Here is a 27009-nt window from a genome sequence, read left to right as displayed (position 1 = left end):
ATAGACCTTCTTTGAGTCTGTTCCTCTTGCGCACACACGGTGCCCTCCTAGCCTACTGCGTGACTCAGCCCTATGTGTGGGAGTTTCTGATAGCACCTGCTCCATCGTCATGCCGCCACACCCACTCAGACACGTACTCACACCTGACGCCTCACTCTCGCGAGCCGTTGCCCGGATCCAGGTGCCACTCAAACAGGCATATGCTACCATCTCCTCAAGTGATCATCCCCGTCGTCATCTTACGACACGCTTTTTCAGTCAGCTCAATCCAGAAACCCCACCGTATCATCCATAATCGCAGCAAAGCTCTTAGTCTCCCTATGCTTCCCACTCGTAACCGGTGGAAACTGCGCCATCTTCACTCGGAAGTCGTTCGACTTTTGAATCGCTGGTGTTAAATCCCTTCATATTCTCGTTACTTGCGTGCTCTGATGTTGGAAGGGGGTAGGCATCTTACCCAACGTCCCCGCGTATCAAATAATTCGAGCGCTCCATAGCGACGGCGAGTTCTTCTTGGTGATTGTCGAGTAGTGCGGTGTTGGGCACGACGATTAGGGGGATTTGGTAGCGGAGGGCTTCGAGGATGGAGCCGGAGCCTGGGGGAAGTCAATTACCTCCTTATCAAAAGCACATGATGGAACTCAAGTAAATACCAGCATGAGATATGACGAGTCCTTTCGATTGCTGCACGAGTTTGAATTGATTTTGCAGGCCTTCGGGGCTGAAATCAATGCCATCGATCACTAGGCGGGCTTCGTGCCCGGCTTGCTTGAGATGGGCATGTGCGGCGTGAGAGGATTTAGTGAAGACGTCTTTTGCAGAGCCATATTGGACGAGGAGATGTGTGTAGCCATCTGCAAGTAAGGTTTCTATTGTCGGTATGCTCAGGACGGATTCAATGAGTGCTGTGAAGGGTGCTGTAGCGCCCGTAGTGACGAAGCAGAGTTTCGAGTCTGGTGTCCATTTCCAAGAATCCGATTCATCTGCGGGAGGAACTGGAGACATCACAAAGGCTAAATTTGCGTCTCTCAAAATATCCAAGAGTGCTTGGAAGTGTGATCTCAAGATGGTGGTGGTGAGCTGCAAGGCGGAGGTCGGACCCTCTCCGTCTCCCATTGGTCCGTCATTTCCTCCATCAACGCCAAGCATCAACGGGAACATCACGAAAAGTTAACGACACCACTATTCGACCCATCCACACAGCAATGGCTTCATTACCACGGCGGTTGCTGCTGCAATCACGACAATGCCCCTCAAGAATACGCTGCCGAGCATCGCCAAAACACAATGCGCGCTCGATATCGTCAACGCCTCAACGCCGCCTTGATGAAGCCGTGAAGCCTGGCTCGAACAACCCCGCCACCACGACATCGCCAGACGAAAAAGATGCAGGAGCCAATGATGCGCCGCCGAAACAGACCGAAGAGCAAATCGCCGCTGCGCAACTCGCGCGCCTCGTATCCGACCTCAAAGCCCTCGACCCAGCTGTGGCGTCCGAAGCCATTCGAAAAGGTCAACGCGGCATCCCCTTCGCCACGGGCTTCAACCTCGAGAAAGACGAAGACTTCATGATTGAAGAAGACGACAAGCGCAAGGTCGCGGCTGGGTTCTGGGCTGAGGGCGAGGAAAGCATGGGCGTGGACGAGGATTACTTCGGCGATGATTTGACGAGCCATGGCCATGGAGAATTGGCCAAGCATAGACAGTTGAGGCATTACAATCGGCTTGTTGCGTGGGAAATGCCGTTGTTGAATCGTGCGTACTTCGCTTTGAGGGAAATGGAACCAAATGCTAATGTGGAATCATAGAACTCGCCAAACCATTCACACCCCCCACCCACACTACCCCCTTCCGCTTCCGCTACACATCCTACCTCAACGAGCCGCACCCCGCCGCCAACAAAGTCGTCGTCGAATTCGACCCCACCGACCTGTCCCTCCCCCCGAAATCCGTCTCCAAGCTGATCAAACTCGCGGGCCCCCGCTACAACCCAGGCACGTCAGTCGTCAAGCTGTCGTGCGAGAAATTCGACACGCAGGCGCAGAACAAGCGCTTTCTAGGCGAAAGCATTGAGGCGCTGCTCAAAGAGGCCAAAGACATGACTGACGATTTCGAAGACGTGCCGTTTGACTTTAGACACCATCGGCCGAAGAAGAGGACCGAGTTCCCCAAGGAGTGGGTGTTGACGGCGGCGAGGAAGCAGTTTCTGGAGAACAAGCGCGTAGAGCAGGCGAGGATGGATGATCAGCGGTTGAATAATGGGCAGATGATTGATGGGAAACTGGTGATTGAGACGAGTTTGCCGTTTATTAGTGAGCAGGCGGAGGCGCCGGAGACGGTTATGGTGGGTGGGGCGAGGGGGAAGGAATTGAGGTAGTAGTGGGAGAAATACCATGTGTAGTATTCAGTTTGTATGGATTGATTGATTGATTGATTGATTGATTGATTGATTGATTGATTGATTGATTGATTGATTGATTGATTGATTGATTGATTGATTGATTGATTGATTGATTGATTGATTGATTGATTGATTGATTGATTGATTGATTGGTTGATTCATGAAGCTTTGTTGTTGTATCTCATGGGGGTATCCTTATCTACCCAAATCCAGCGCCCAACGCCTTTTGCCATGTGGAAGGAAATACTAATACATCAGGAGCTACTTGCATCCTGTCAACGTTGTCTTTGTAGAGCACAAGAGCTGCAAATACCGTCCCAGAAGACGAAGCCGAATCCAGGGCATTCAAATGCAAACAGCTTCAGGTCTCGTTGTTGTTCTTCGCTGCACTGACAGCGGCCCCAGTGCTCGCACGACTCTTCTTCTTGCTCTTAGCAACCGGCGTGTCGCCGTCTTCACGCTTGCGCTTCGCGGGCCGACTGCTTCCACCCTTGGGTCGGTATGCTGTGTCGTCCTCGCCACCTCCTGTAGTTTTCCGGCGTCCCTTTGCGCCCGTCTCGCCAGCAACAGAGTCCTCATCGTCGTTTTCGCGCGGTGCGGGTGTGCCTCCGCCAACAGCAGACTCCCGCTTGATGCTCTTCCGACTGCTTGCACTTGCTTTTGGTGCTGACTTCTCGGACATGTTCTCATGGTGCGCGGCGTCCTTGTCTTGCAGAAAGACCTGTGGTTGGTGTTTGCGCAGCCAGTTGTAGACACTGTCAGGGTTGCGTATAGTCAGGTCCTTCTCCGACAGCGGCGGATGGCACGCAGCCGTGCGTATTGGACGGCCTTCTTGCATCGATGGGTCGAAGTCGGGCTGCGCAAGGACTTGGTCGAGGGCGGCGAGGTATTCTTCTTCGTGCGACGGTGACATGTAGCCAGGCGCATTCTCGGAGAGGTCCAGGCCGTCGAGAGGGTGGTCGGGCAAGTCTTCGCGGGTGGAGTGCGCCACACGTGATTCGAGGTCTGCAAGCGACTTGAGGGTCTGCCGTATCGCCTGCGAGTTGTGCAGAAGCTCGGCGCGGGCGATGTACTCCTCCTGCGTGATAGCTCCGCTGGACGCAGCTTCCCGCAGCTCGTGCAGCTGTTGCCGAATGGCTTCAGGGTCTGGGCCAGCTACGGCAGGCACGACCGTACCGGGCGGATCAAGGTTGAAGCGCAGACGGGCCGGGGCACGTGTCTGCTCGTTGATGTCGAGGAGGGCGTCGAGCAGCTGGTCGTTGCCCTCGGCCAGACGGCGCGCGGTGCCCATGGCCTTCCATTCGTCGGTGATGAGGCGGTTGCTGGTGGTGATGGCCTGGTCAAACTTGACGCGCATCTTGCGGTACTTGCGCCTGTCTTGTCAGCACGTGATGCGATGTGATGTTGAGGGTATAGCGACGCGCCTACCTCCATGAGCGCTTGACGGGCTGCTGTGGTGTCGCATCGGCTTCGGTCGTCTGTATGCTTGGGACGGGCGCCTCTGACGGCGGGGGTGCTTCTGAGGCCATGGTGGTGATGGTGTGGGAGTCGTGGGGTGGAGGAGTGAGAACGGGTAGCGGGCGTGTCCTGACGTTCTAGGCGTTGGAGTCGCGATGGATTCATGGTCGACGCTCGGAACGCGGCCTGTGCGGGAAGTCTTTCGACCATCACCTGCGCTTGCACTCCGTCGCCGCCTGCCACTCCTGGAATTCACCGCCCTCCTTTCTCTGCAAACAACACGCGCGCCTCTCTGCCCCCAACGCCCGCTTGGAAAACATCACCAGCCTCATATTCTTCGCCGTTCGCTCCATCGCTGCAGCGCGGATAGGCCGGAAGTGTTGCGTACACAGTAAGACCCTGAAAGGGCCGCCACGCCGCTAGCTGCTCCTGCTCGACTTTACTGAACACGCATCGCTCATTGCAGCGTGCGCCTCTGGTCCCGTCACCCGCTATCCTCTCTGGCCGCAGGCCTCATCCATACCAGCGCCTGCCGACTCCCCAGCTCAACCGCCAAACTGTCACCCATACTCCTCAACCGCACGTCCGGCCTCAGTTTCGCTGGCGATCCGCGGCCCCACCCGCTGCGCACCCCGTCTGGCAGCACCATGTCCCTGGAAGCAAAGGAGGCTCGGCGGCGACGTAGCAGTAGTCTTGTCTACAAGGAGCCGCCCGAGTCGTTGGAGCAGCTCAGCGACCAGTCCGCCCTGCCCAACCTAAATGCCGAATGGGTGAATGCAAAGGGTGAGCACTCCTCCAATACCGAGGCAATAGAACACGCATGGAACAAGGGCTGACCGATACCTCCAGGCGCGTGGGCCATCCACATCGTCCTCATCTTCCTCGGCAAGATCCTGTTTGACATCATGCCCGGCATGTCGCAAGAAACATCGTGGACCCTGGTCAACCTCTCGTACATGGCGGGCTCCTACCTCATGTTCCACTACGTGCGCGGTGTCCCTTTCGACTTCAATGCCGGAGCCTTTGACAACCTCAACATGTGGGAGCAGATTGACAACGGAGACCAGTACACGCCAGCGAAGAAGTTCTTGCTCAGCGTGCCAATTGTGCTGTTCCTGGTTAGCACACATTACACGCACTACGACTCGACGTATTTCGTTGTGAACTGCTTAGCAACTCTTGCCGTTGTCGTTCCCAAGCTGCCCTCGGTATGTCTCTTGTAATACTACATGTCATATACTAACCCCCTCCAGCTACACAGGATACGATTCTCCATCTTCAGCTCGCCACCAGACGACGCGTAGTCAAGACTCATTTCATATCTGCATTCTTTGGATCGGTTGTAATAACGCTTGTATTTTTAGTCAACCCAGCCGCGTTCGGGGATCCGCTTACTGGGTGCATTGCTGAGCGGGAATGGCGTTCAGGGCCAGTCATAAACAAGAGCAGGATGCCTCACCAATGCCATTAAAAGCGTGGAATATCATCCACGCGTAGTCACGTGTATTTACCTAATCCTCGCCAGTGATATATCTGTCATCATGTACAGTTTGCAACAGCACACAAGAATCATGAAGCACCATGTCCTACTTTACATGCCACTATGGCACGCTATGTTTACAGACGTCCAATCATGTGGTCGATCTGCCCTAAAACGGCTTAGCGCCATTCCGTCATTGAATATTCCAAACTTCTTGAGATCAACGACTCTCACATGCGGTGATCCCACTCTTTTGCCTTTCAAAAAATCCCTCACACAATGTCTGCTAGTTGAATTTCCACCTTAGACTTCAAACGGCGCATTCAAGCCGTGCTCACGCGCACGACGTCACGCTAAACTGGTAAATACCTCAGCGCCTACACGCTCTCAGACACGACCAACATTGCGACTTTGTTTTCAACATTTCGAAATGGCTTGGAAACAACTCGAGCCCACGGGTCCGCATGTCACATACTTGACAGTCACAGGATTCCTTATCCTCTACGCGCTCTTCTCGCTGTTGATACGGAACCGGCTGCATCTCTCAGAGCCACCGCTTGCCACCGTCTTTGGTATCATTACTGGACCACGCGCATTGAATCTGATCAGGCCGTACGAATGGGGTGGGTAGTCTATACCAGAGGAGAAAAAACTCTAGCGCTAACTGTGTGTGGTCGCAGGCTTCAACGACGAGATTGTCCAGGAAATCACCCGCCTCATCGTAGGCATTCAATGTTTCGCTGTTGGTCTCGAGCTGCCTGATGGCTACTTTACGCAAAAGTGGCGCGCATTGCTTGTGCTCTTGGGCCCGGTTATGGCGGCAGGATGGCTGATCTGCGCCGGCTTCATCGTAGCCATCTTCAAAACTGACGTTGCGACCGCATTAACCATATCGGCATGCCTCACGCCCACAGATCCTGTTCTTGCTGCTTCCGTGCTTTCAAACAGCCAATTCAGCACTCGAGTTCCAAAGCGCATCCGGGATCTGCTGAGCGCGGAAAGTGGGTGCAACGATGGAGTCTCGTTCCCGTTTCTCTACATTGGTCTCAATCTCATCAACAAGAGCACAGCTGGTGGCGTCCTCAAGGAGTGGTTCCTCATTACCGTTCTCTACCAGTGTGCGCTCGGTATCACTCTTGGTACGGTCTTGGGCTACTTGTTCAATGCGCTGTTCGTGTTTTCCCACAAGCGTGACATGATGGGCAGAGCATCCTACCTAGCCTTCTACCTTCTCCTCGCTGTTTTCTCGATCGGGCTTGCATCGCTTTTAGGAGTCGACGATTTTCTCGTCGCGTTCTGCGCTGGCTGTGGCTTCTCCCACCGTGGCAACTCGCCAACCGCCGAGACTCGTCTGCCAGTCATCATTGATTTGATGATCAACTCCGCCTTCTTCGTCTTCTTTGGCGCGATGATCCCCTGGGAAAGCTTCAATCAGCTCGATCTCATAACACCAGGACGCCTGGTTGGATTGCTAGTTCTCGTCCTCGCCTTCCGACGCATACCAGTTGTATTTGGCTTGTACAAGCTCAAGTTCCTGCCCGCCGTCCGAACAGCGACGGAAGCCATGTTCGTCGGACACTTTGGACCCATGGGCGTAGGCGCTATCTTCCTCGCCATCGAAGCACGTGCTCAGCTCGAAACCGAGACCTCGCTGCCCCTACCGCATCCTCCAGCGGATATGGACCCGAAGAAACAAAGAGCTGTCACCCTGGTTTGGCCAATTGTGTGCTTCATTGTCCTTGGAAGTACATTGTTCCACGGTCTCAGCACTTTGGCGATAAGTGTCGGTGGTCACTTTTCGAGACATGAGGGCGAGCGAGCGCCGCTGATTGGGGGCGAACGAGAAGGTCTGCATGGCATGATTTTTGACGAAGGCGAGGATGCTGCGACGAGTGATAACGACGGAAGAGACGATGATGACGAAGCTGAGTATCGCGGATACAACCAGGGACGTCTTTAGGGGGTTTGAGTCAAAAGGACAAGATCTGGGTTAATCGATGCAAATTCCTGGATGTTCAGAAGTATCAACGCTATGCACCAGAACAAAAGTAGCCGTGTTCGTCTGCAATCAGAATACTGTCAAGAATACTCCAGTACCAATCTCTTCTAGACAGAATACAGCCAAACACTGCATTGTGGGAGTGGATCAAGTAAAGCTGGTCATAAGCAGTGTGCATTTACTGTTACTACATAAAACATGTACTTCTCAGGTATCCTCACAGGCTTTACAGCCTCTAATCCTGCCTCTTTTAAGCATTTCGACTTCGAACGTCTCCCTCAATTGAATTTGTACGATGCCTTTCAACAACCGTCGTGATTCTATCCACGCTGAATCGAATAAAGAGAGTGTCTCCGTGCGGGATACCAAGATCTGGTTTGATGAGCTTCCCGGTCTTCCAAAAGAACACCTTGCCGATGTGATTGCGCTTAACCGTCTCTCACCTCTCCCTTCATCCCACCCACAAGAATTACAAGAACTAACACAACCCAGTTCTCAATCCAACCACTGCAATGAAAGAGACTTACCTCTTTCTCCCGCCCGCATCAATCCTACACCCACTACATCGCCTCACTGATATACCCCTTCTTCGACTCCCCAAACCGCACCTTCAGATCAACTACCACAGCTCGCCAGGAAGTCATAACCACCCTTTCCGCCACGAACCTCCTCGCCCAAATTACCTTCAACCTGTTCCTGCTTCACGCCCACACAGAATCCGGCCTCACCTAGCGCATCTAAATCCTCGCTCCCTATGCAATATAAATTCGTGCAATCTCACTGCCTCATCACTAAGACGCTGAAATACGTAGCGGAGAGCTTTCGCCTACCTGATGTGGATGAATGCCGCGCGAGTTGCAAATTCTTCAGCCATGAGTATTGGAAGCACAGGAAGTGGGAGGTAATTTACTTCAAGTCGAAGTTTGTGCGGCGGATGGTGAGCGGGTTGTAGAACGCTTTCCTGATGGCTCTGTAGGCCTGCTTTCAGTGAGAAGATGAAAACGAAGATGATTGCTGCCATTATTGTTTGACTATCTCCTCCTCGTCAGGGTAGCCAGGCATTAACCCGCAGTCGGTGGAAAGGTAAATTAATCCAATGGGTAGATTGCTAAAAAAAACCCTTGTTGGTGAGGTCCTAGGCCTTGAGCCGAAGGCTGTTTAGTATACCTTTGCTGCTAACTTCATCATCCCATCACGTGTAGTAGATGCGGGGGCAATACTTGCGGGTCCTTCATCTAAACCGCCCTCCGAATAATCGCAGGGCTTTCAATCTTGACCGCCTTGCAAACGTGGTTGATAGAGTTAGTAAGAGGATGTGTTCCATCCAAAGAGAATATGCACTCCTCCATAGCTGCTAGATCGGCCGGTCGATACCTGCTGAAAAGGCTGCAATTCAACATGTGTAGGGTACAGAATGAACTATCCAATCAGCCTCTTCCGAACCCGTGAGATGTTCTATACTTCCTCGTGAGCCCTAAGTTAGGCGTTCTGAATGCCCTTTGAGGTCAGGACGCCTAATGCGGGGCTCACGAAGCACTTCAACACCGTCACGCTCACATGCTCCGTAACGCTATCTAGATAAGGCTTACTGCTTGTTATGAAAACTGGAGATGCGGTTACGCTAGTAGAAATGGCCCTTCTTACAAAAGTAGATCCATGGCGCGCAGAGCGTTCCATGTCCTAGGCGCTCCTTAAGGCAGCCCACGGCGGCCTAAACACGGTCATTTGGGAAGCTATAGCGGAACTAGCACAGGTCCACCCCAAGTCTTGGAACCATCAAGATATCGTTAGGCCAACTCTTGTTTCTTAGGCGACCAGCGAGCCTGAGCAGCGCATCAGGTATAAATGTAGGTCCAAGAGGTCCTTCAAAAGTGCAATCAAACCCCCAGCATTTGCTACCGACTCAAGCACACAGCATCGTTCGATAAACGAAATGTTGTCTTCTCTTTTCATCGCACTTCTCCATGTGCATTCGGTATGGGCTGCCCCTATGGAAAGCTCGGTTCTTTCAATCCCCATTCGAGACATCATCGCGGGAGAGTTCTCTGCTCATGAAGCCCACCCAAGCTTCCAGCTCTATACTCGCTGGCTTGAGACCCCACATGGATCCTACATTCGGCGCGATCCAAAGGCTGCGTTTGCTAAGCACCCCAATGTCGCCAGGGTTGACTGCCATTCCGACCTCGGGGAGTGCCTCCTCACTAGTGAACTCTCGTTTGCCGACATTACCAAATCCAAGCGGGAGCTAAATGAACTCAAAATTAATCTTGAGGCTCAAATACAGGCGAGGCACGAAGACTCTTCTTCGGCAGTGCTTCCACAAATACTTGACAAGCGCGGACCATTTGGATCTAGCAACTATCTGATCACTACTCATCACAAGACGTACCACGACTTGGGACCAGAAAACCCGTCCGCAGGCTACCAGCACTACATCAGCTGGGATTTGAAGGTATGTGGCATGAGATGAGTCGAGAAAATTTTGGCTAACGTTGATGTAGTGCGAGAAGGTAGAATTCAGTAGCAGCGGCTTTCAATTGACCTCTCAACGAGCCCAGCGTCGCACCGCCAATGACGTTGCCACCACCCTTGGTGCAACGCTCGTCGGAGATGCAGACCCAGTTCATACACATGGAGTCGTGATCCATATCACTTTTGCTTGCCGCAGCATTATCCCGGACAAATGCTGTCTGAATTTCGTGGATACAGACAATTGTCTCGGTGAAGTTTGTGGCCTCAAGCCACCGTATAAAGAGCGCATGGAGTGTGTAAGCTCCAAAGACGTCTCCAAATCCAACTGCGCTTCCTACCACGGTGGCTGGTGCGGCGTACACATTCGGCAGTACCAGAAGAATCAAGGAGAGGGCATCGACACATCGGTCTATCGCTTCGACGTCGAGTTGTTTGACGGAGACCAAGAAGTTGTTGGGGACTATGAACTTGCCGGTATACCTAGTGGGCAAACTAAACAGTTTGGAAGTAGATTGCCAATGACGTTTGGAATCAAGGCACCGGATGTTGATGGCGATGCCGTGTACATGTCTTACAATGGCCAGAGCTGGGGAAGCAACGATCAGGAACATCACTGCAATTTTGGAAAGTATGATGGCGGTCATAGGGATGGAGACTGTGGATTTTCGTGTTAGAGTAGAATCATGAATACAATCTTTGATCGTTCCAGGTTTCATAAATGAAAAAGACAAAAGAAATTACACTTGAGAAGTACACAGGTCTCTTACGTTTGAGCCTCATTATCATAGTTATTGTGGCCACTATCTTGCGCAGGCAGTTTGCTGCTCTCAACGACTATCTACTCTCAGAACTCTTCGGTGCTTCTTACTAGGCGCCTCTTCGAAGTCTTCGGACTCAATGTGTTCATCATCGCGTCGCCATGCCAGCAGCGAAGTTCATTTCGCGGAGCGACCCACACTTCTTCCTGTCACAACGCTTGGGAACATGGTAGTCCCTTGGACTTTTCTTCGGCGGAGTACCAGTCTTTGGCCTGGAAGGCGAAGGCAGGGCATATTGTAGCGAGATACAACTAGTAGCTTGTTGATAAACTGGGCAAGCAGACAAGTCATAGTCAAGTCTCAGAGCCTCACCCCATGTGGGTAATTCAACCAAGCCCAACACTCCGTAGACCCTGTCGCGAGGGTCAGTCGCTTGAGAAGAGAGTGCGAATACAATTGCTTCAGCCATATTGGCATGGCTACAAAACGAGGAAGTATAGGTCTAATTCCGGCGAACGCGAACGTAGGGGATGTCGTCGCTGTATTCACTGGCGGACATGTTCCGATCATACTTAGGCCCCAAACAGGATACTACACTGTTGTCGGAGATGCGTATGTGCACGGCATCATGGATGGAGAGGTTATGCAAGATATAAAAAAACTGGAGTGTATAGAGCTTCATTGAAGTTTGGGCAGTGCGTGATCTGTAACCCGATTGTATGCCCCTAAATCATGTGATGGTCCGTGAGTAGATCTTGGCGATGGTCTTTGAGCAGCGAGATGTAGTAAGTAACTTACTAATGTCTAGTTAGTGCTACAGCAAATGCAAAAAGAAAGATCGTCGCAATCAGCGTACTTCCCTGGACTGCAAAAAACACAAAAACATACAACAGCGGGGATTCGCCAGTGGTCACCCACCTGACTACTAATCCGCCGGTATACTGCTTATATATGGCTGAGCGGACGGGAAGCCTAGCATCCAGTATCCTATGGTCGTATGTGCTGGTGTACGTGAAAGTATACACTTATATACCAGTATACAAACCTGTCACCCGTACTACTCAGGCCCAAGAGTCATTCCAGTGTATGCAGACTTTCTCAACATCGCGAATGGATTTTGCGATTCTACAAGAAGTTATACAAGATCTTTCTAGTGTGCTTGAGATGGCGGATGTAGGACCTTGCACGGGATATTCAAAAATGCAAAGCAACCACACCCCAAGAACTGTGCACCTCCAACAGGCGTGATACATCAGTCGGCTTCTTCGAAAATCGATCTCGACCGCCTGCCATCCGCGAAGACACCAGTGGCTCCTGTAAGTCACTTACCCTGAAGCAGCATCAAAAGTCGCATACATCCCCGTCGCTCCCATGCTTCCCTCCTTCTGCTCCTCTGGCACATTACCATCCTTCCACATGCGATGATAACTCACACCCGCATACTCCCAACCCAATTCTTCAAACAATTTCCTGCCTTCTACATTCGTTCCAAATATTTCAGCAGCGAAAGTGCCTTCCATTCTCGCGTAGTCATTCATCAATTTATGCAGCAGCTGTCGTGCCTGCACATACGTTGCCGCGTACAACGGCCCGATCCTGACTCCATCCGGACACCGGCGTGCGTAGATCAAGCCTGTGAGTTCCCCGTCTTCGACGATGGTGTAGCCAAACGCGTCACGGCGAGCGGGAAGTACGTCTGCAGCCCAATAAGCTCTGCGGTCGAGACCTGTATGTTCGAGATCTAGCTGCGTGAGATATACCGGGTCGACGTGACGCAGGTCCTGTAGCTCTACAGCATCTTCGTAACCTCATTTAATTTCAAGAGGCTTTTCCACGAGTGAGTTCCGACTCATCAACGGGACTCTGGCACAGTCGACGAAGCCACGGCGCGTATATGTCTGGACTTGCTCAGGTACAGCGTCGAGACCGATGAACGAGCATTGAGCAGCTGATACGAGTGTTTCCATTTCTCGCCATAAAGCAGCTCCTAATCCCTTTCCACGATAGGCGGCGTTCATGATGAAGAAAGCGACCCAGGCAGTTTTGTTGGGGTAGATGAGTGGAAGCAGCATTCCTTGGGGTGGTTTGCATGATTCGGGGAAAATTAGGAGCCAGGACTTGGAGACGGTGTAGTGGGTTTTGCAGTCTTCTTTTGCGCGGTTCTACGAGTGAGTTAGAATAGTTTTGGTTTAGCTGAGATGTTGACGGACCCAGCCGAGCTCTTGCATTAGAGGCCAGTATAGGTCTTGGACTTCGTCGAGGTCCTTTGCGGGACGGACGATGTGATTGGGAGTTGCCAATGTCATGGTGGGACTGATTAGTGCTGCGATAGTAGAATTGGTGTTTGCAAAATATCAGACAGATGTATGGATATGTGGGCGATGAGAACGAGCGGGATATGTCAGCGATCGGAGTCATATGCTAGAGATGCAGGTGAGATCGCGTTGCCGCCAGTAGCATGAAGTTTACTGTTCAGAGCTTCTCAATAGGCCCTTTGGCAGACTGGTATTAAAGTCCAGCGGGTAGTTCGATAATGATCATCACACTTGTAGACTCAGTATTTGCGGCAGCCAACTGCTCCCTCGCATTTGGTGACAGCCGTTTGAGCAAAAAAGAATGGTATTATAGTTAACCGCCCATGTTGGCCTTTGATGCGTCGCTTCGGCCCAGCTAAATTGATCCAATGGAAGAGCTTGCGTTTGTTAGTAATGCCTCGATGACATGCGGAAATACCTGGGCAAGGGAGTGGCAGGACGGAAGGAGGGGCAAATACGAACATGACTCGCGCGCCCTCCAGAAATGACTCGCACATAGATTTCTCAAAAACTCCCCGCAACGCTCTGCGACTCACCACTCGCCCCACGCAAGTATGCCCCCTTCGCCGTGCGCACTGTGCCACACGAATCGCGCACTCATTCTGCGACCGAAAGATCACTCCAAGCTCTGCAAAGCGTGCTTCATCACCGTCTTTGAGACCGAGATTCACCACACCATCACCACGAATGCGCTCTTCACGCGCGGCGAGAGAATCGCGATAGGCGCGTCGGGCGGCAAAGACAGCACCGTATTGGCCAGTGTCTTGAAGACGCTGAATGAGCGGTATGATTATGGTCTGGACCTCGTATTACTGTCCATCGACGAGGGCATCAAGGGCTACAGAGACGACAGTCTGGAGACGGTGAAGAGGAACGCGGAACAATATGGCATGGATCTGACCATCCTGGGATACGACGAGCTGTACGGCTGGACTATGGACCAAGTCGTGGAGCAGGTCGGAAAGAAAGGAAACTGCACGTACTGTGGCGTCTTTAGACGGCAAGCACTGGACCGAGGAGCTGCAAGATTGGGCGTGAAGCATGTTGTCACGGGACATAACGCCGACGATGTTGCGGAGACGGTTTTGATGAACTGTAGGCAACACCATGAGTCATGGAGTACTCCAGGGCTGACAACTTAATGCAGTACTTCGTGGCGACCTTCCTCGCCTCTCGCGGACCACTTCAATCATTACATCAACGCCGTCTGCGTCGAGCGACCCGGCTTCGAATACAAACATCAAGCGCAGTAAGCCGCTCAAATACGCCTACGAGAAGGAGATTGTCCTATACGCCCATCACAAAAGCCTCGACTACTTCAGCACAGAATGTATATACTCACCCGAAGCTTTCCGTGGCAGCGCGCGGGCCCTCATCAAAAATCTCGAACGCGTGCGACCTAGCGCCATCCTAGACGTTGTTCGAAGCGGCGAAGACATGGCAAAGTTAGTGCCTGGCAGTGATGAAGGATGTGGTGGCACATGCTCCAGCAACATACCAGTAGCAGAAGAGGAGGAGGGTGGTTGTGGTAGTGCAAATGGGCGGACAGTTGGTGGAGATATGGCGAATATGGAGAAGCAACTTGCGCAAAACGACACTGCCGCTGACCAAAATCTCGAAGTCGAGATCACGTCTAAGAAGATCAACGGGGCGGGCATGCCTCTCGCAACCGGTAAAAAGGGAAAGAAGGGTTTCACGCCACGAAAGTCAACCAAGCAAGTTATGGGCCAGTGCAAGATCTGCGGATATCTCTCAAGTCAGGATGTTTGCAAGGCCTGCGTATTGCTCGGCGGCTTGAACAAGGCAAGGCCAAAAAACAAAATCGAGATCGGGTACGAAGTGCAAGATCTTCAGCAAAGGGATCAGGGTGCAGATGGTGTCGCGAATGCCCTACAGAGAACGAGCATTGGTGGGGATTGAAGATAACATCGGAGGCACAAAGTCGACAACAACACACATGACGTAGCGACGAGCACTCAACAATGCAGCTGCCACTGCACGTTATGGAGTTCCGACACCGTCGGTCCAATTATCAATTAGCTGCGTACCGTGGTACGGTAGGATGTACCATTTGCTGCTCTTTCTCGTAGCTGAAGAAGCACATGCAGACCTAATCGGCAGCGACCGCGAGATGCATCAAGTCACGGGAGATCGTCGCTCCATTCCGAAGGCCGATCGCCAACTTTGATCGTTCGGTCTCACAGTACGTTGTAAGATGATGTACTGCATGGTCGTGTTGCGGTATTGACTCGGGTCGGACATGTACCCTCGAGTCGCCGCCTGGGATTTTGCCGTCGCGCATTGCTTGGGCGTCGCCTATCAGTATCGTCGATACAAGAATCGAATATGCCCTAACCTTCAAATCTCGCCCTTGGTAGACCAAGTCGCACGTCCTCTTGACATCTCTACATCTAGATACCACAGGTGCAAGATCAGATTTGTATTTGCAAGAACGCCACCATGCACGCATCCGAGCATGCGACCTGCGCTTTCCGAATCTACGATAATCATTGCTCAACTTACATAACACAGCAGCTACCTGCAAGTTCAGACCGCAAGTGCTACGACAGATTTGCTGTGCGGGTAGTCGTACCTCAAAACAATCTATGTCAATACAGTTCAACGCTCCCTTCTTCACATCACAGTCGTTCTCTTCAACACATAACACAGCACACAATACCGACGATTGTCTACCGTCGTACATACATCACGACTTTTAATAACTTTCTAAACATCCGAGTTCTCTCATCCAGCTCACGAAATGCAGCTGCCACTCTCGTTCACAGCCATATTGGCCGCTACCAGTACCCTTGTGAACGCAGCACCCGCAAAGTGCGTGAGCTTGTCATCACAACCACGTCGTTGCTGATTTTCTTCTAGTGACCTCCACGAGCGACGTGTCGATTTCAATTGGGGCAGTAATAAGGTCAAGGTCCGTGGCGTCAATCTAGGCGGTTGGTTGGTCCTTGAGTCGTGAGTGGCGTTTGCACCCGACGTTTGCTTCTTGTCGTTGACCGCCATAGGTTCATTACACCTTCCATCTTCGAGAGTCATAGCTCGGACAACTGGCCCATCGTCGATGAGTGGGGACTGTGTGAGAAGGTCGGCCAACAGAACTGTGCCGATGTCCTCAAGCCTCATTGGGACAGCTTTGTGACGCTTGACGACTTTTGGAAGATCAAGAACGCTGGCTTCAATATGGTCCGCATTCCCGTGGGCTACTGGAGCTACGTCAATCCATGGGGACCGTATGCTCAAGGTGCCGCCCCGTACCTGGATGCTGCAATCGACTGGGCGCGACAGACTGGCTTGAAGGTGGTGATCGATCTCCACGGCGCACCCAAATCTCAGAACGGCTTTGATCATTCCGGTCACAGGGCCTCTGTTCCTGGTTGGGGCGATGCCGACAGTCTTGGCTACACTCATGCTGCACTTCGTATTATCGAGGAGAAGTATGCTATACCATCGATGCAGGATGTTGTCGTCTCGATCCAGCCGCTCAACGAGCCTTTCTTGCTCAAGCTGGACAAGGAGATGGTCAAGAACTTCTACCGCGATGCTTACTACAACCTTCGCGAGATCAGTGATATGCCCATCATGTTCCACGATGGGTTCGAAGTCCCGAGCTGGATGAACGGCTTCCTCACACCGCAGGACAACAACGCACAGAATGTGATTGTCGATCATCACGAGTACCAGATCTTCGACAAGGACCTTCTAGCATTTTCGGTCGAGCAGCATCTTGGCCTCATGTGCGATTCCGTGTGTTGTCCCATTGTAACTCACACAGCACCTCTGCTAACCGCGTCCCACAGGCCAACAACCTCCATAGCTCCGACAAGTGGACCATAGGTACGTCTTTCCACTCATACACTCTCATCACACAAATGCTAACACCCACCCACAGTCGGCGAATGGTCCGGCGCCCTCACCGACTGTGCCAAACACGTCAACGGCTTCGCTGCAGGCCACCGCTATGACGGCAGCTACCCCGACACCCACTACATCGACACATGCACCGGAAAATCCGGGCTTGTATCCACCTGGACGCAAGAATGGAAGGACAACATCCGGCGCTACATTGAAGTGCAACTCGACGCGTACGAGGCGAACACCATGGGTTGGGTCTTTTGGAACTTCAAGACTGAGGGCAGCGCGGGCGATTGGGATCTCTTTCAGCTGCTGGATGGAGGTGTGTTTCCGCAACCCCTTTCAGATAGGAAGTTTCCTAGGTGGTGTAAGAACTTTTAGGAGGAGAGGGGAGGAACGCGAGGGGGCGGTGTGATTGTGATGGGATGGTGTAATATTGGGTGAGAGGGGTATGTGGTGTTACGCTTTGTGCATGTGTATGTGGCATCTTAAAGCGCATAATTTGATGGTTACGAATTAAATGATGGTGTTGCATCGCTGATTTTCCCATTTTGTTCCCGTCAGGATGATCTTTTCGCGTTTACTTCCTTTTGTACACCTGTGTGACACGTCATCTTCGTTGCCGCGGGAGTATGAAGGTATTTAGAGGTCGAAGAGAGGTTTTGCTTTGAGTGCCCGCATACATCAACCGCCCTTTCTTTTGTTTGAGTATTCATATATATATATGTATTCCCCATCCTTGCTACATTTTACGCCTATCATGCGACCTGGAAGCTTCGATCATATATACTGGTCGACCACTGCGATGATAGCCGATGGACTTTCCACGCAAAATTCAGAGGTAGTGGACATCTTGAGTTGATCACGGACATCGATCCCTTGCTCGAAAGCAAACATTGGATACTGTTTACATCTCCACTTCCGTGTTGTCGAAGGGGACAGCCGTCTTGTTTCAAAGGCGCAGCAAGCGCATCACCTGAATCTTCTTCCGATGCCTTCCTCATCTTCGCATCCACCAACGACTATGCATGCAAGATGCGGGATGCTTGTTACAGAATTGCCGACGTTGGATGGTGCTGCACGAGTGGACCCGACACAGAGTCCAGATCCGAGCACTGCGATAATGGCTAGAGCAGCGGAAGGCATCACTTTTGATTTTGTCACCACAATGAGTGTATACTTGGCTTCACTCGGTAGCTCAATGATGGAAGCACATCGCTGCCACCCCTGGAAAAGAACTGTGGCACTACAATATATACAGTATAGCTATATATACCCAGACTCATCTGGTCGCTGTATGGGTGGTTGTATGTCTGTTTGGTACGTTCACCTTGATTCCTTGCAAACTGATGGGGTTTTTGGTTTTTCTGACTTCTTGATACGAGGCTGGCGGTTCGGCGTTACACACTCTGTCGATGTCACGAAAACCACAATACACGACGGAACAATAGAGATTGACAACCCGGGAGATGAAAACTCAAGACAGATGAAGAATTAAGAATGCCAAAACAACCAGGAAGCTAGAACATGGACATTGACTTTGCAGGATGAGTTATTCTAAAACTTCGATTTCGTCGCATTTTCTGGCGCGGATTTCCAGTCCTTCCTTGCGTCAGACTGATGTCTCAAAATCCAACTGCAATTTCTTCTTCTCTCAAACTCTGAAGCGAGGTTCCACTCACATGCACCGGCATCGGCAGATCACCGATGCATGTACACGCAACGACTCTCCACTTGGCAAAATCGACGTTTTCTTTGCGCCAAGATTGCTCCATGGAAAGGAAGCATTGATGCTGTTTCAGATCGCAGAGACGGCCGACATCAGATTGACCTCAGCTCAGCCTCAGCCACCAACAAAGTGTTGGAAATTTGGTGGCTTCCAACAACCTTGATTTTCCATTGGGCATCAGCTCAGGCCAAGCGAGCGACGGAAGCCGAGTTTGCTTCCGCGCGAAATTACCATCGACGACAAGGTTCAGACCGGGATGGCAACAGTTTTACAAGTCACTTTCCCATACAGGTTTTCGGGGGATTCCCATTTGCAGCAACAGCTGCAGTGTTTGAGTTGACACTAAATGGATCCCCGTTACTAGCGCTTCCAGCTACCAGGACTGCCCCAGTCATGGAGATCAACGGGCCAACGGGCGCTCTGCATTGCTCAGGCCTTGCTTAGGCGACGAATTACGGCTCGTCTGTGCCGATGATGCTTTGGATTCACTCAAGGCGCGCCTTTGTGGTGTTTACTTTTGACATCGAGAACAATGAAGCGGAAGTATTTTGGTGGTCGGGATTCGCTCAGCCCTGTCGAGCGATGACTTTGTCTTGTTCACGACGGAGTGACGGATCCTGTCATCGATCTCGGTTGCGGGCTTGGTTCTTTCGGCCAAATACGCAGACGAAGGCAGGACGACTCGTGTCAACAGCGCAACATATGTCTCGATCAAGAAAAGAGTCCTGCGGATAGACAGCGATAGTTGAGTCGGGCCTACGCTTCGGTGCCTTTGAGCGAGGCGATATCCTGGGGAAGATTCAGAATACCAAGGCTTAACTCCATATGCGTGTGCATATAGTCCTCTGGTCGTCTACGGTCACATCGTGAAAAATGCCGCTGCAGGGCTCAGAGAGTTTCACCGGAAGTCTGATGGTATCATGACCATGGAAGACGCCGCGGGACAGCGATTGTGCATCCGGAGCTTGGACCTTGACAGGGTGTGGACGAACAAGGAAAAGTTTGAAGAACAGAAAGCAAAAACAGATCCAACAAAGAAAATCCCCCAGGGAACCAGCCTTTAACTCAGCTAAATAGCGCCTTTTCGCAGCGCAGGTTTCGACGGGAATAGCAAATCGATGGACATTTCTTGGGGCCGGACGCCCGTCATTGGCTGTTCGCGCTGTGCTTACCAGCTGAAAAACGGACATACTTTTTCGGCAGACCTGGCTAGATGCCAGGATCCCTGAAAAGGACATCAAGCAGAAAAGACGAGCCGGAACAGATGACGCTCGGTATGCTGCGCTGCAATGCGAGATGCTCGCGGGGAATCTAGCGATCAATAGCCTTCCGTGTGCAACACTAGAAAGCAAGGACAAAGGGTAGCACATGTTGGGCCCGCGAACGGCGTGATACAAGATCACAAATAAACAGGCTCAATTTTAAATTGTCATCCTGTAGCACTCCTGCCCGGTCATCTATTGTGCTGAATGAAGTCGAGATGGCCAATCTGTCGGAATCGAGTGTCAGCATGATGAGCGACATCCGACCACTAAAGTGATGTCACTTCCGAGGATTTCATTTCCCCCGCCCGTTCCGACCGCGCTCCAGGCTTACGAACACAGGTTTGAACCTTGTGCAGCCACCATCTGTGGGGACGGAACTATTGGCACGACGGTTTAGACCCACCCGGCAAGGTCTTCTACGAAACGGCAGTGCTTGCTGGGTTTCATGCTTATGGATCTTACCGGCGCACAACATGTAATCACAACATAAACAACAACACCGCATCCATTCATTCATCTTACGACCGCATTTCTACCCTTTACATTCCCACCATGTCAGACGCCGAAATCATGGCAGCGATTGGGATGGATCACCAACTCTGGGAGGACCGCCCCACAATGCCAAAGACGAAGAAATCATTCATGCAGAAGCTCACTGAGCGACACGAAGCACTCAAATTCCAGTTGCGGTCGCCAAAATTGGACGAAGTCAGCCATGACGAAGAGCGCGCCCCATCGCGATCATCCACCAGTTCATCATCACACAAAGACTTCTTCAAATTAGCACCTGTTACCTGGACGCCAAAGACTGATCGTATCAAAAGCGAATTTGCGATTCTATACGACGACATTGCAGGCGACAACAATCCGTCGCCGTCATTTGTGCAGTCGCCTCTTAGCACACCAACCGAGAATGACTCCAGAGCACACGACCAGGACATCGCACGGACCCGACGGAAGGTCAACCGAGAAGCCTCAGCTAGCGACCTTTTTGCGACACGTCCTCTACACAGCTCATATAGCACTATGTCCATGAACTCATCGCGTCTGTCAACTCCCACCACCACCCGACCTTCATCACTCCAAACACGTGCGCGGAGTCTACCCAGCGAGATGTCTGACGAGCAAATGGACGCATGGTTAGAGCAGCCAGAAGATGCCGAGGTCCACCGACGACGCAAGCACTCCGCCAGCAGTGCACTCTCGGATCACTCTCCGACGATGAGTCAGCGCTACGTGCAGAGACGCAAGATGACCAGCAAGGCCATGGAAAGTTCAACCAGCCCTGTTTTCCACAAACCTAATGCTTTCCTTTGTGAGCGCGACCTCCTCCAGAAAGAATTCGAGCACATGTTGGCCACGGCCAGCGCGAGCTCCACTTCCACGCCCGTGGTGCAGGAAGAGCGCAACTTGACCTTGACGGACATGCCCGTGGAAATTCTTCTCGAAGTCGCACGTTATCTCGACACGCAAAGCGCTGCACGCTGTCGGCAGACTTGCAGAAAGTTCTGCGACACAGTTCCGGCGCCGTCGAAACCTCTTTCTCTGCAGAAGACTTGAACGCAATAAGATTTTGCTGGAAGTATATTGTCGGTCCTTCATACCACCGATCCAATGAACCTTATCAACCTGCCGTTCATCAAGTCGTCCTTGAGACAATTAAGAGCGCAGAAGCAGTCGATGTGTTAGCTCGAACGTTGTTATGTCACAAAACGGTTGAGGGGACCCGACGCGTGCTGCATAAGCTTTTTGGAAGCGTCATAGCGGCACGAGAACGTTGCGGTATGCGCCTCCCTATGCGCCTCCCGACTGCATCCTCGTCATGGACAGCATGAGGTTCACGTGAACAGCGGGTCGAACGGCCCAACATACCTACGTATGTTGTTGATGCATGGAGAGGGAAAAGAGCCGAGGGATAGACAGCGAAATGCGTCTTCACCCCGCAGCGGAATGAGGGGATGACAGCCAGGGTCGGGCTTGGGATACGAAAGCGATGAGGACGTTGCACGGGAGAAGCACATGTGGGGATGTCGCGAGCGAGGAAATATCACCGCCACAAGATGGGGAATGTCGACCATGTGAATGAAGATCGGCTGCCTATAGCCGAGGTATGGGTGCGGTCTGTATGTAGTGTCAGCTAAAAATATCTACACAGTCAATGATCAGCTGCTTTGACTCAAATTACTCTACGCTCCGTACAACAATCGAGTGACTGCAATATCCGGCATTCGTGCTGGTACAATACGTAACATGTAAGGCGTCTTGACTTTCAAGTTGAGTATGTATTGGGTGTGGCCCCCACATCAAATGAAAACACATGTGCCATCGAATCGTACTCGCGGTTAGTTCTTACATTATATGCTTTGTTCAATGAATTATTATCAACGTTGATATGCTCACTTCTACCTTCGCTACTTAATTGGCTCTGGCGTGCGGTTGAGATAGTCATTTTAGAGGTGTCGCCTAGCTTTTCAACTTCAGGGTTCTTGCACTCTACACCTAGAAGTTCTTCTAAGTGCGTGCCCATATTCTAATTTGCATTTCAAACTCAGTATATGACATAACCTCAACGACGGTCAGACCTCCGCGAGAAACTCTCGAGGTCTCTCTTGGTATTTACTGATGAGCATAACAACAGCTGAGTCTTTGGACTTGATATGGAATTGTCGCAATTTTTCTAGACATCTCTTACCACTCTTGCGCGCGCCTCTCCGGCGTGTGGCCGTTTTGTGGGCTGCTCTGTTGCTGATTGGAAAATTGGTTGTATGGAGACCACAGCGCGTAGCAGGGAAGAGTCCCAGGTGGCGCTATCGTGGTAAGACTATGGCCAATCGTAAATCGAACTGTAAGTTCTGAGGGACTGTGCCGCCTGCGCCTTACCCTTTGAAACCTCACCGAAACACATTCGCACCTACACTATGTCTACCCGAGTCGCTTTATCTCAACGACAATAATCGACGACATCTAAAAGACAAATAATCGGCTACCAGTATGACAAGTCCGCTAATTCAACCTTCTTATAAGCGCGTCGACGGTCGCGACTCAGATCACGCTACCGAGACCAACACCACCACCGGGTTGCGGTTACCGCCTCAAGAGCAGAATTTGGAGAACGATATGTGCAACACCAAGCATACGCACCTGAAGCGTCGATCAACACAAGTTCCCCTCCAAGGACCAGCGGCGTTACTTTCCATCGCTCTCCTCACAGGCGCCGCGGTAGGCGTGCTGCTTGCGAGCCGTGGTTCACCAATTGAGCGTTGGAAGTTAAAGAATGTAAACATCCAACCTCAAGTATGGCTCTCAATCCTGTCAGCAATCATGGACGGATTGACCATGTTTGCGTTGGCAAAAGCGGCCGAGATCACCTTTTGGCGCAGAGCAGCCCGCGGTACCACGTTACGTAGTATGTACAACCTTTACGAGTCACAATCTATTCTAGGTGCGCTCAAGAACATCCTCTGTCTATGCGGCGATAAACTGGCTGCCGTGTCGGTGCTTTGTCTCGTGTCAGCCTTACGAGGGCCGCTATTTCAGCGAGCATCCATGATTGACGGCAATGCTATGCTGAACACAACTGGAAGTCTGGGAATCAAGGTCGCTCAACTTGTGCCGCCGAATTTCTTGTTTCAAGGCTCAATTGGGGACCGATTGCTCTTTGACGGGGTGTATGATGCTTACGTGGAGCGAGCCCCCATAAGCATACGCGTCACGGGCAATGAAGAAGCTTGTGGCGATCATTGCGAGAGTAAAGTCAAAGTACGTAGTAGGGTATGCTCACATTTATCAAGCTGATGCATTTCAGGGGCTACGGTTTCAAAATATGGTGTTCAGATGTATCCTTCATCCCATGGGACAACTCGCCAAACAGTACCGTCATACAGATGTACCAAGACCCCGAAAATCAGATTGGGAGTGCTGTACCAGCCTTCAATAGCTCAGCCGTTCTGGCAAGCGGTATGGATGATTCAATATCCAATCGCTCGGACAACACGGATCGCAACGCGAAAATAGCCACAGAACATAAAGGCATATTCCAAGTTACTAATTTATTCAAGTCTGAACCCATCTGTGGTGGAGATCTCTCGCTTCGCAAATGCTCGCTGCACCACGCCGTTGTTGAGTATGACATTGCTTTAACCAACGGCACCATGAGCTTGAGGAGTGAAAACTGGCAGGACGACAAAGTGTTGTTCGAGACGTAAGGACCCCACAGCAAGCAAAATCCTAATATCCAAACAACTAAGCTCTTGTAGGCCAACCTGGCATCTTCCCACTCCTCCGTTTCCTACAATCTTCGACAACCCCGCGTACCCCTGGAGCCCGTCCGAACACTGGGTCTCGTGGTACATGGCGGAGTTCAACGAGGAGATATCGATATACTCGGAAGGTGACGGCGGTCCGTTTGCAGGCGCAAATATCCGTCTTTCGCTCGCTAAGCGCTTCATCGATGGCGACATCAACAACGTCAGCTGCAGCACCACTTTTAGAGATCCAACCCAGTTCGTACTCAACAGGCTACGCGAGATTGTGTTCCGTACCGCCGTCGCCGCAGCTGCTGTTGCCGACTCTGTGCTTCTCTTTGGAAACGCCGAACTTGCTGAACAAGCCCTATCGCGCACTCAAAATTGGACACAGAACATTGACGTTATTGGCCAGAGACACTTTGTTGCTTATACTATGAATACTACATATCTAGTATGCGCGGTTATTGTCAGTCTTCTTGCGGTCGTAGCCATTCTACCGCTTTATTGGGACGCAAAGGGCGATATAGTGGTTCTACGCTCGTTCAATCCTCTGGACGTTGCGCACGTGTTTGGTGCACCAATTCTTCGGGATCTGAATGAGGCAGATGTAAGAAGTTACGTTCAAAAAGAGGAAGGACTCAAGAGAGTACGGTGTTCAGTCGAACAGTCAGAGAGCAGTGAGGATGTAGGGCTTGTGAGAGTGATGACTAAGGGTTGAGAAACTACAGCCGTCATAAGGTCAAGCTGTTGCTCTCGACATGGTTTGCAATTGAATCGATGGAGATAAGTACTGGGTTGCACTTGGTGGGACGACACTCAAATCCCCAAATTACCTCAATACCAGGCCTGCGAAGACACTGTGGCTTGCAAAATAAGCAGCATAATGTCTTCAAATAAATAAGCTGCGCATGCTCTGAAATAAACAACTCCTATGTGACAGGTGTCTTCATTTCAGTGAGACTGCTATCGTGATTGGCTCAACTCACAATTTTCTACACAACATGTACGCAGACTTTCCCTTGTTCGTAGCTTCGTAACAGTGACAAGATTGATTCTCAAGAATTTGATGGCACACAATGTGCGACCCATGTAATGCCAAAACCCATGGAGACACCTGAATTCTCGCGCCTCGAGACCGTCGAAGAACACTTCATTTCGAACACATTAGCATGAGGATTTATCTGGACCGATTAAAGAAAAAAGGCACCCGGAAGATGCTTGTCCGTCACGATGAAAGGGTACATAGGTCATGCTGTCGAAGCTACGAAACCAGGGTATCGGATAGATCCGAGAAACTCCGATGAAAGTCGCAAATGATATTCTGGATGAGATGTTCCGGTGCAGTGCTGGCATAATGTGATGTTGCGTAGGGAACTGATTCGACTGCGGTAACAATGTGCAAGACCATGTAGACAAAAACAGCCGAACATTGAGAGGACATGAGGAGCGAACAAAATCCGTCATACTTCTACTAAAGAGATAAGTCTTTGCGCTAACAACTTCATGAAGCTGGTGAATGCATGCGACTGAAGTGGACATGCATATTGCCTACCCTCCATCAAATTGCATGAAGAAATCTATATCGCGACCCAAAAGTTCCGACATCTCCTCCACCTCGCAAAAGCAATCAGACACCCACCCGCAACCAAACATCCAGCCGTCATACTCGCCACGATCCTCATCCCGCCCTCCACATTCTCGATGATAAATGCGGAAGCAAGTAGTCCAGCAAAGGCGCTGCATCCCGCCACCACCATCATGACTGCAGCTCGGACTGGCATGTCGGGATGCCAAACGACTTTCTCGCCATGAAAGATGGTCGTGACTTTCATGTGTAGAGAAATGATTGCGCCGAGACTGATGCCGTATGCGCCACCGCACGGCAGTGCGACGGGAAGGTTTGGCATGAAGAATGGCAGAAGCGAAGCCGCGCCAGCGAATACGCATGATGCGATAAACGTGTTGAGCGGGCCTAGGCGTGTGCGAAGGATGGGATTGGCGCTGATGCATGCGCTGATGGCGGCTGTCGTGTGCGTGATGATGGGGACGAAGGCTGCAGTCTTTGGATCGGTGATGGCGGGTGGTTGTGTAAGGACGAGAGAGATGTATATAGGAAAGTTGAGGAGAGCGAAGAAGATGAGCATGTAGCCGAGTATGAACCAGATTGTGCCTTCCTCTTTCCAAATCTTATTGATGCTTTTGGGCAGTTTCATGTTGTAGTGCCACTCTTGCGAATTAGGTGGGAGTTCGTTTTCCTTGACTCGACGAATGAGAGTATATGCAGTCAAGAGTGTGCCGCAAAGGATACTTGCGGTGGCGGCTGGCGCAAAGTGACCTTTGCCTCGTACTTCAAGCCCTTGCCTAGCAATTAATGCATAGATGATAGCTCCGAGGAAGCCCATGAGGCCGCTCTGCATCGACACCAGGGGTTGATTGAATCGGTAATGCGAGCTCAACACCACTGTACTCAGGGGGAACAAGGTACCAAGCGCAGCACCCAGAATTGGCCCTTGTAAAAGCATCGTGACCGTATAGTTTTCGATCCATTGGAGCGCGAGTTGTGTAGCAAATGCCAGTATTATAGCGCTGAAGAACATAAGTCTCCATCCTGACCGCTGGCCTCTCCATTGGTAAAACCACCCGACAACGATCGGTATACATAGTATGCACGCAATCTGTAGCGCAGGTATGATCGATAATGCGCTTAGGCTACATCCGGCGAGCGCGGCGTTGAAGTAGTACTCGAGGTACACGCCTTGAGAAAGCGGTATGCCGACGACGTTGAAGAGTACAAGTGCTTGTGCCCACACAGCCCGGTTGCGGTGGCGCGCATACTTTATCAGTTAACTTGACTCTAGCCTCTTCTTTGGCTCGCGCATCGTGAGGATTGGATGCAAACTGAGCTGGTTGAGTAATGGCTTGTCTCGCGTCGTAGGGGTTGCGCTGCACTGCCGGGTTACTGTGTACGCTCCCTGGCCTTGCTGACGGATCGTACACGCCGTTCCTTGGTGCTGT

The 27009-nt window shown here is 51.5% G+C and overlaps 15 protein-coding genes across 15 annotated transcripts; 8 read left to right on the top strand and 7 right to left on the bottom strand.

Moving 5' to 3' along the window:
• Positions 1-263: 263 nt before the first annotated feature.
• Positions 264-1161, bottom strand: SNOG_06619 (hypothetical protein; the record flags this gene model as incomplete). The annotated part of the gene is made up of 3 exons (XM_001796933.1): positions 264-402; positions 458-596; positions 654-1161. 3 exons carry the CDS (start codon positions 1159-1161, stop codon positions 264-266), a joined length of 786 nt encoding a protein of 261 aa, XP_001796985.1.
• SNOG_06618 (hypothetical protein) lies at positions 881-2377 on the top strand (the record flags this gene model as incomplete). The annotated part of the gene is made up of 3 exons (XM_001796932.1): positions 881-1118; positions 1333-1755; positions 1809-2377. The coding sequence occupies 3 exons, from the start codon at positions 881-883 to the stop codon at positions 2375-2377; spliced, it is 1230 nt and encodes a 409-aa protein (XP_001796984.1).
• Positions 2378-2762: 385 nt separating this feature from the next.
• On the bottom strand, positions 2763-3930 carry SNOG_06617 (hypothetical protein; the record flags this gene model as incomplete). Its single annotated transcript, XM_001796931.1, has 2 exons — positions 2763-3774; positions 3830-3930. The coding sequence occupies 2 exons, from the start codon at positions 3928-3930 to the stop codon at positions 2763-2765; spliced, it is 1113 nt and encodes a 370-aa protein (XP_001796983.1).
• A 576-nt stretch (positions 3931-4506) lies between these two features.
• Positions 4507-5163, top strand: SNOG_06616 (hypothetical protein; the record flags this gene model as incomplete). Its single annotated transcript, XM_001796930.1, has 3 exons — positions 4507-4642; positions 4709-5067; positions 5113-5163. 3 exons carry the CDS (start codon positions 4507-4509, stop codon positions 5161-5163), a joined length of 546 nt encoding a protein of 181 aa, XP_001796982.1.
• A 606-nt stretch (positions 5164-5769) lies between these two features.
• Positions 5770-7299, top strand: SNOG_06615 (hypothetical protein; the record flags this gene model as incomplete). The annotated part of the gene is made up of 2 exons (XM_001796929.1): positions 5770-5962; positions 6020-7299. 2 exons carry the CDS (start codon positions 5770-5772, stop codon positions 7297-7299), a joined length of 1473 nt encoding a protein of 490 aa, XP_001796981.1.
• A 654-nt stretch (positions 7300-7953) lies between these two features.
• Positions 7954-8359, bottom strand: SNOG_06614 (hypothetical protein; the record flags this gene model as incomplete). The annotated part of the gene is made up of 2 exons (XM_001796928.1): positions 7954-8086; positions 8169-8359. The coding sequence occupies 2 exons, from the start codon at positions 8357-8359 to the stop codon at positions 7954-7956; spliced, it is 324 nt and encodes a 107-aa protein (XP_001796980.1).
• A 987-nt stretch (positions 8360-9346) lies between these two features.
• SNOG_06613 (hypothetical protein) lies at positions 9347-10454 on the bottom strand (the record flags this gene model as incomplete). Its single annotated transcript, XM_001796927.1, has 3 exons — positions 9347-9583; positions 9728-9759; positions 9830-10454. 3 exons carry the CDS (start codon positions 10452-10454, stop codon positions 9347-9349), a joined length of 894 nt encoding a protein of 297 aa, XP_001796979.1.
• A 262-nt stretch (positions 10455-10716) lies between these two features.
• SNOG_06612 (hypothetical protein) lies at positions 10717-11037 on the bottom strand (the record flags this gene model as incomplete). The annotated part of the gene is made up of 1 exon (XM_001796926.1): positions 10717-11037. The coding sequence occupies one exon, from the start codon at positions 11035-11037 to the stop codon at positions 10717-10719; it is 321 nt and encodes a 106-aa protein (XP_001796978.1).
• An 856-nt stretch (positions 11038-11893) lies between these two features.
• SNOG_06611 (hypothetical protein) lies at positions 11894-12874 on the bottom strand (the record flags this gene model as incomplete). Its single annotated transcript, XM_001796925.1, has 3 exons — positions 11894-12294; positions 12418-12730; positions 12779-12874. The coding sequence occupies 3 exons, from the start codon at positions 12872-12874 to the stop codon at positions 11894-11896; spliced, it is 810 nt and encodes a 269-aa protein (XP_001796977.1).
• A 563-nt stretch (positions 12875-13437) lies between these two features.
• Positions 13438-14803, top strand: SNOG_06610 (hypothetical protein; the record flags this gene model as incomplete). Its single annotated transcript, XM_001796924.1, has 2 exons — positions 13438-13978; positions 14031-14803. 2 exons carry the CDS (start codon positions 13438-13440, stop codon positions 14801-14803), a joined length of 1314 nt encoding a protein of 437 aa, XP_001796976.1.
• Positions 14804-14865: 62 nt separating this feature from the next.
• Positions 14866-15071, top strand: SNOG_06609 (hypothetical protein; the record flags this gene model as incomplete). Its single annotated transcript, XM_001796923.1, has 2 exons — positions 14866-14935; positions 14974-15071. 2 exons carry the CDS (start codon positions 14866-14868, stop codon positions 15069-15071), a joined length of 168 nt encoding a protein of 55 aa, XP_001796975.1.
• Positions 15072-15644: 573 nt separating this feature from the next.
• SNOG_06608 (hypothetical protein) lies at positions 15645-17134 on the top strand (the record flags this gene model as incomplete). Its single annotated transcript, XM_001796922.1, has 5 exons — positions 15645-15715; positions 15764-15856; positions 15907-16645; positions 16699-16735; positions 16791-17134. The coding sequence occupies 5 exons, from the start codon at positions 15645-15647 to the stop codon at positions 17132-17134; spliced, it is 1284 nt and encodes a 427-aa protein (XP_001796974.1).
• A 3165-nt stretch (positions 17135-20299) lies between these two features.
• On the top strand, positions 20300-21307 carry SNOG_06607 (hypothetical protein; the record flags this gene model as incomplete). Its single annotated transcript, XM_001796921.1, has 1 exon — positions 20300-21307. The coding sequence occupies one exon, from the start codon at positions 20300-20302 to the stop codon at positions 21305-21307; it is 1008 nt and encodes a 335-aa protein (XP_001796973.1).
• Positions 21308-22738: 1431 nt separating this feature from the next.
• Positions 22739-24712, top strand: SNOG_06606 (hypothetical protein; the record flags this gene model as incomplete). Its single annotated transcript, XM_001796920.1, has 3 exons — positions 22739-23506; positions 23539-23948; positions 24004-24712. 3 exons carry the CDS (start codon positions 22739-22741, stop codon positions 24710-24712), a joined length of 1887 nt encoding a protein of 628 aa, XP_001796972.1.
• Positions 24713-25571: 859 nt separating this feature from the next.
• Positions 25572-26516, bottom strand: SNOG_06605 (hypothetical protein; the record flags this gene model as incomplete). The annotated part of the gene is made up of 1 exon (XM_001796919.1): positions 25572-26516. The coding sequence occupies one exon, from the start codon at positions 26514-26516 to the stop codon at positions 25572-25574; it is 945 nt and encodes a 314-aa protein (XP_001796971.1).
• Positions 26517-27009: the final 493 nt, after the last annotated feature.

This window comes from Parastagonospora nodorum, assembly GCF_000146915.1.
Source record: "Parastagonospora nodorum SN15 chromosome Unknown scaffold_9, whole genome shotgun sequence".
NCBI lineage: Eukaryota > Fungi > Ascomycota > Dothideomycetes > Pleosporales > Phaeosphaeriaceae > Parastagonospora > Parastagonospora nodorum.
The sequence above is the reverse complement of the archived record's forward strand: the minus strand, read 5'-3'. Positions and strand labels throughout refer to the sequence as shown.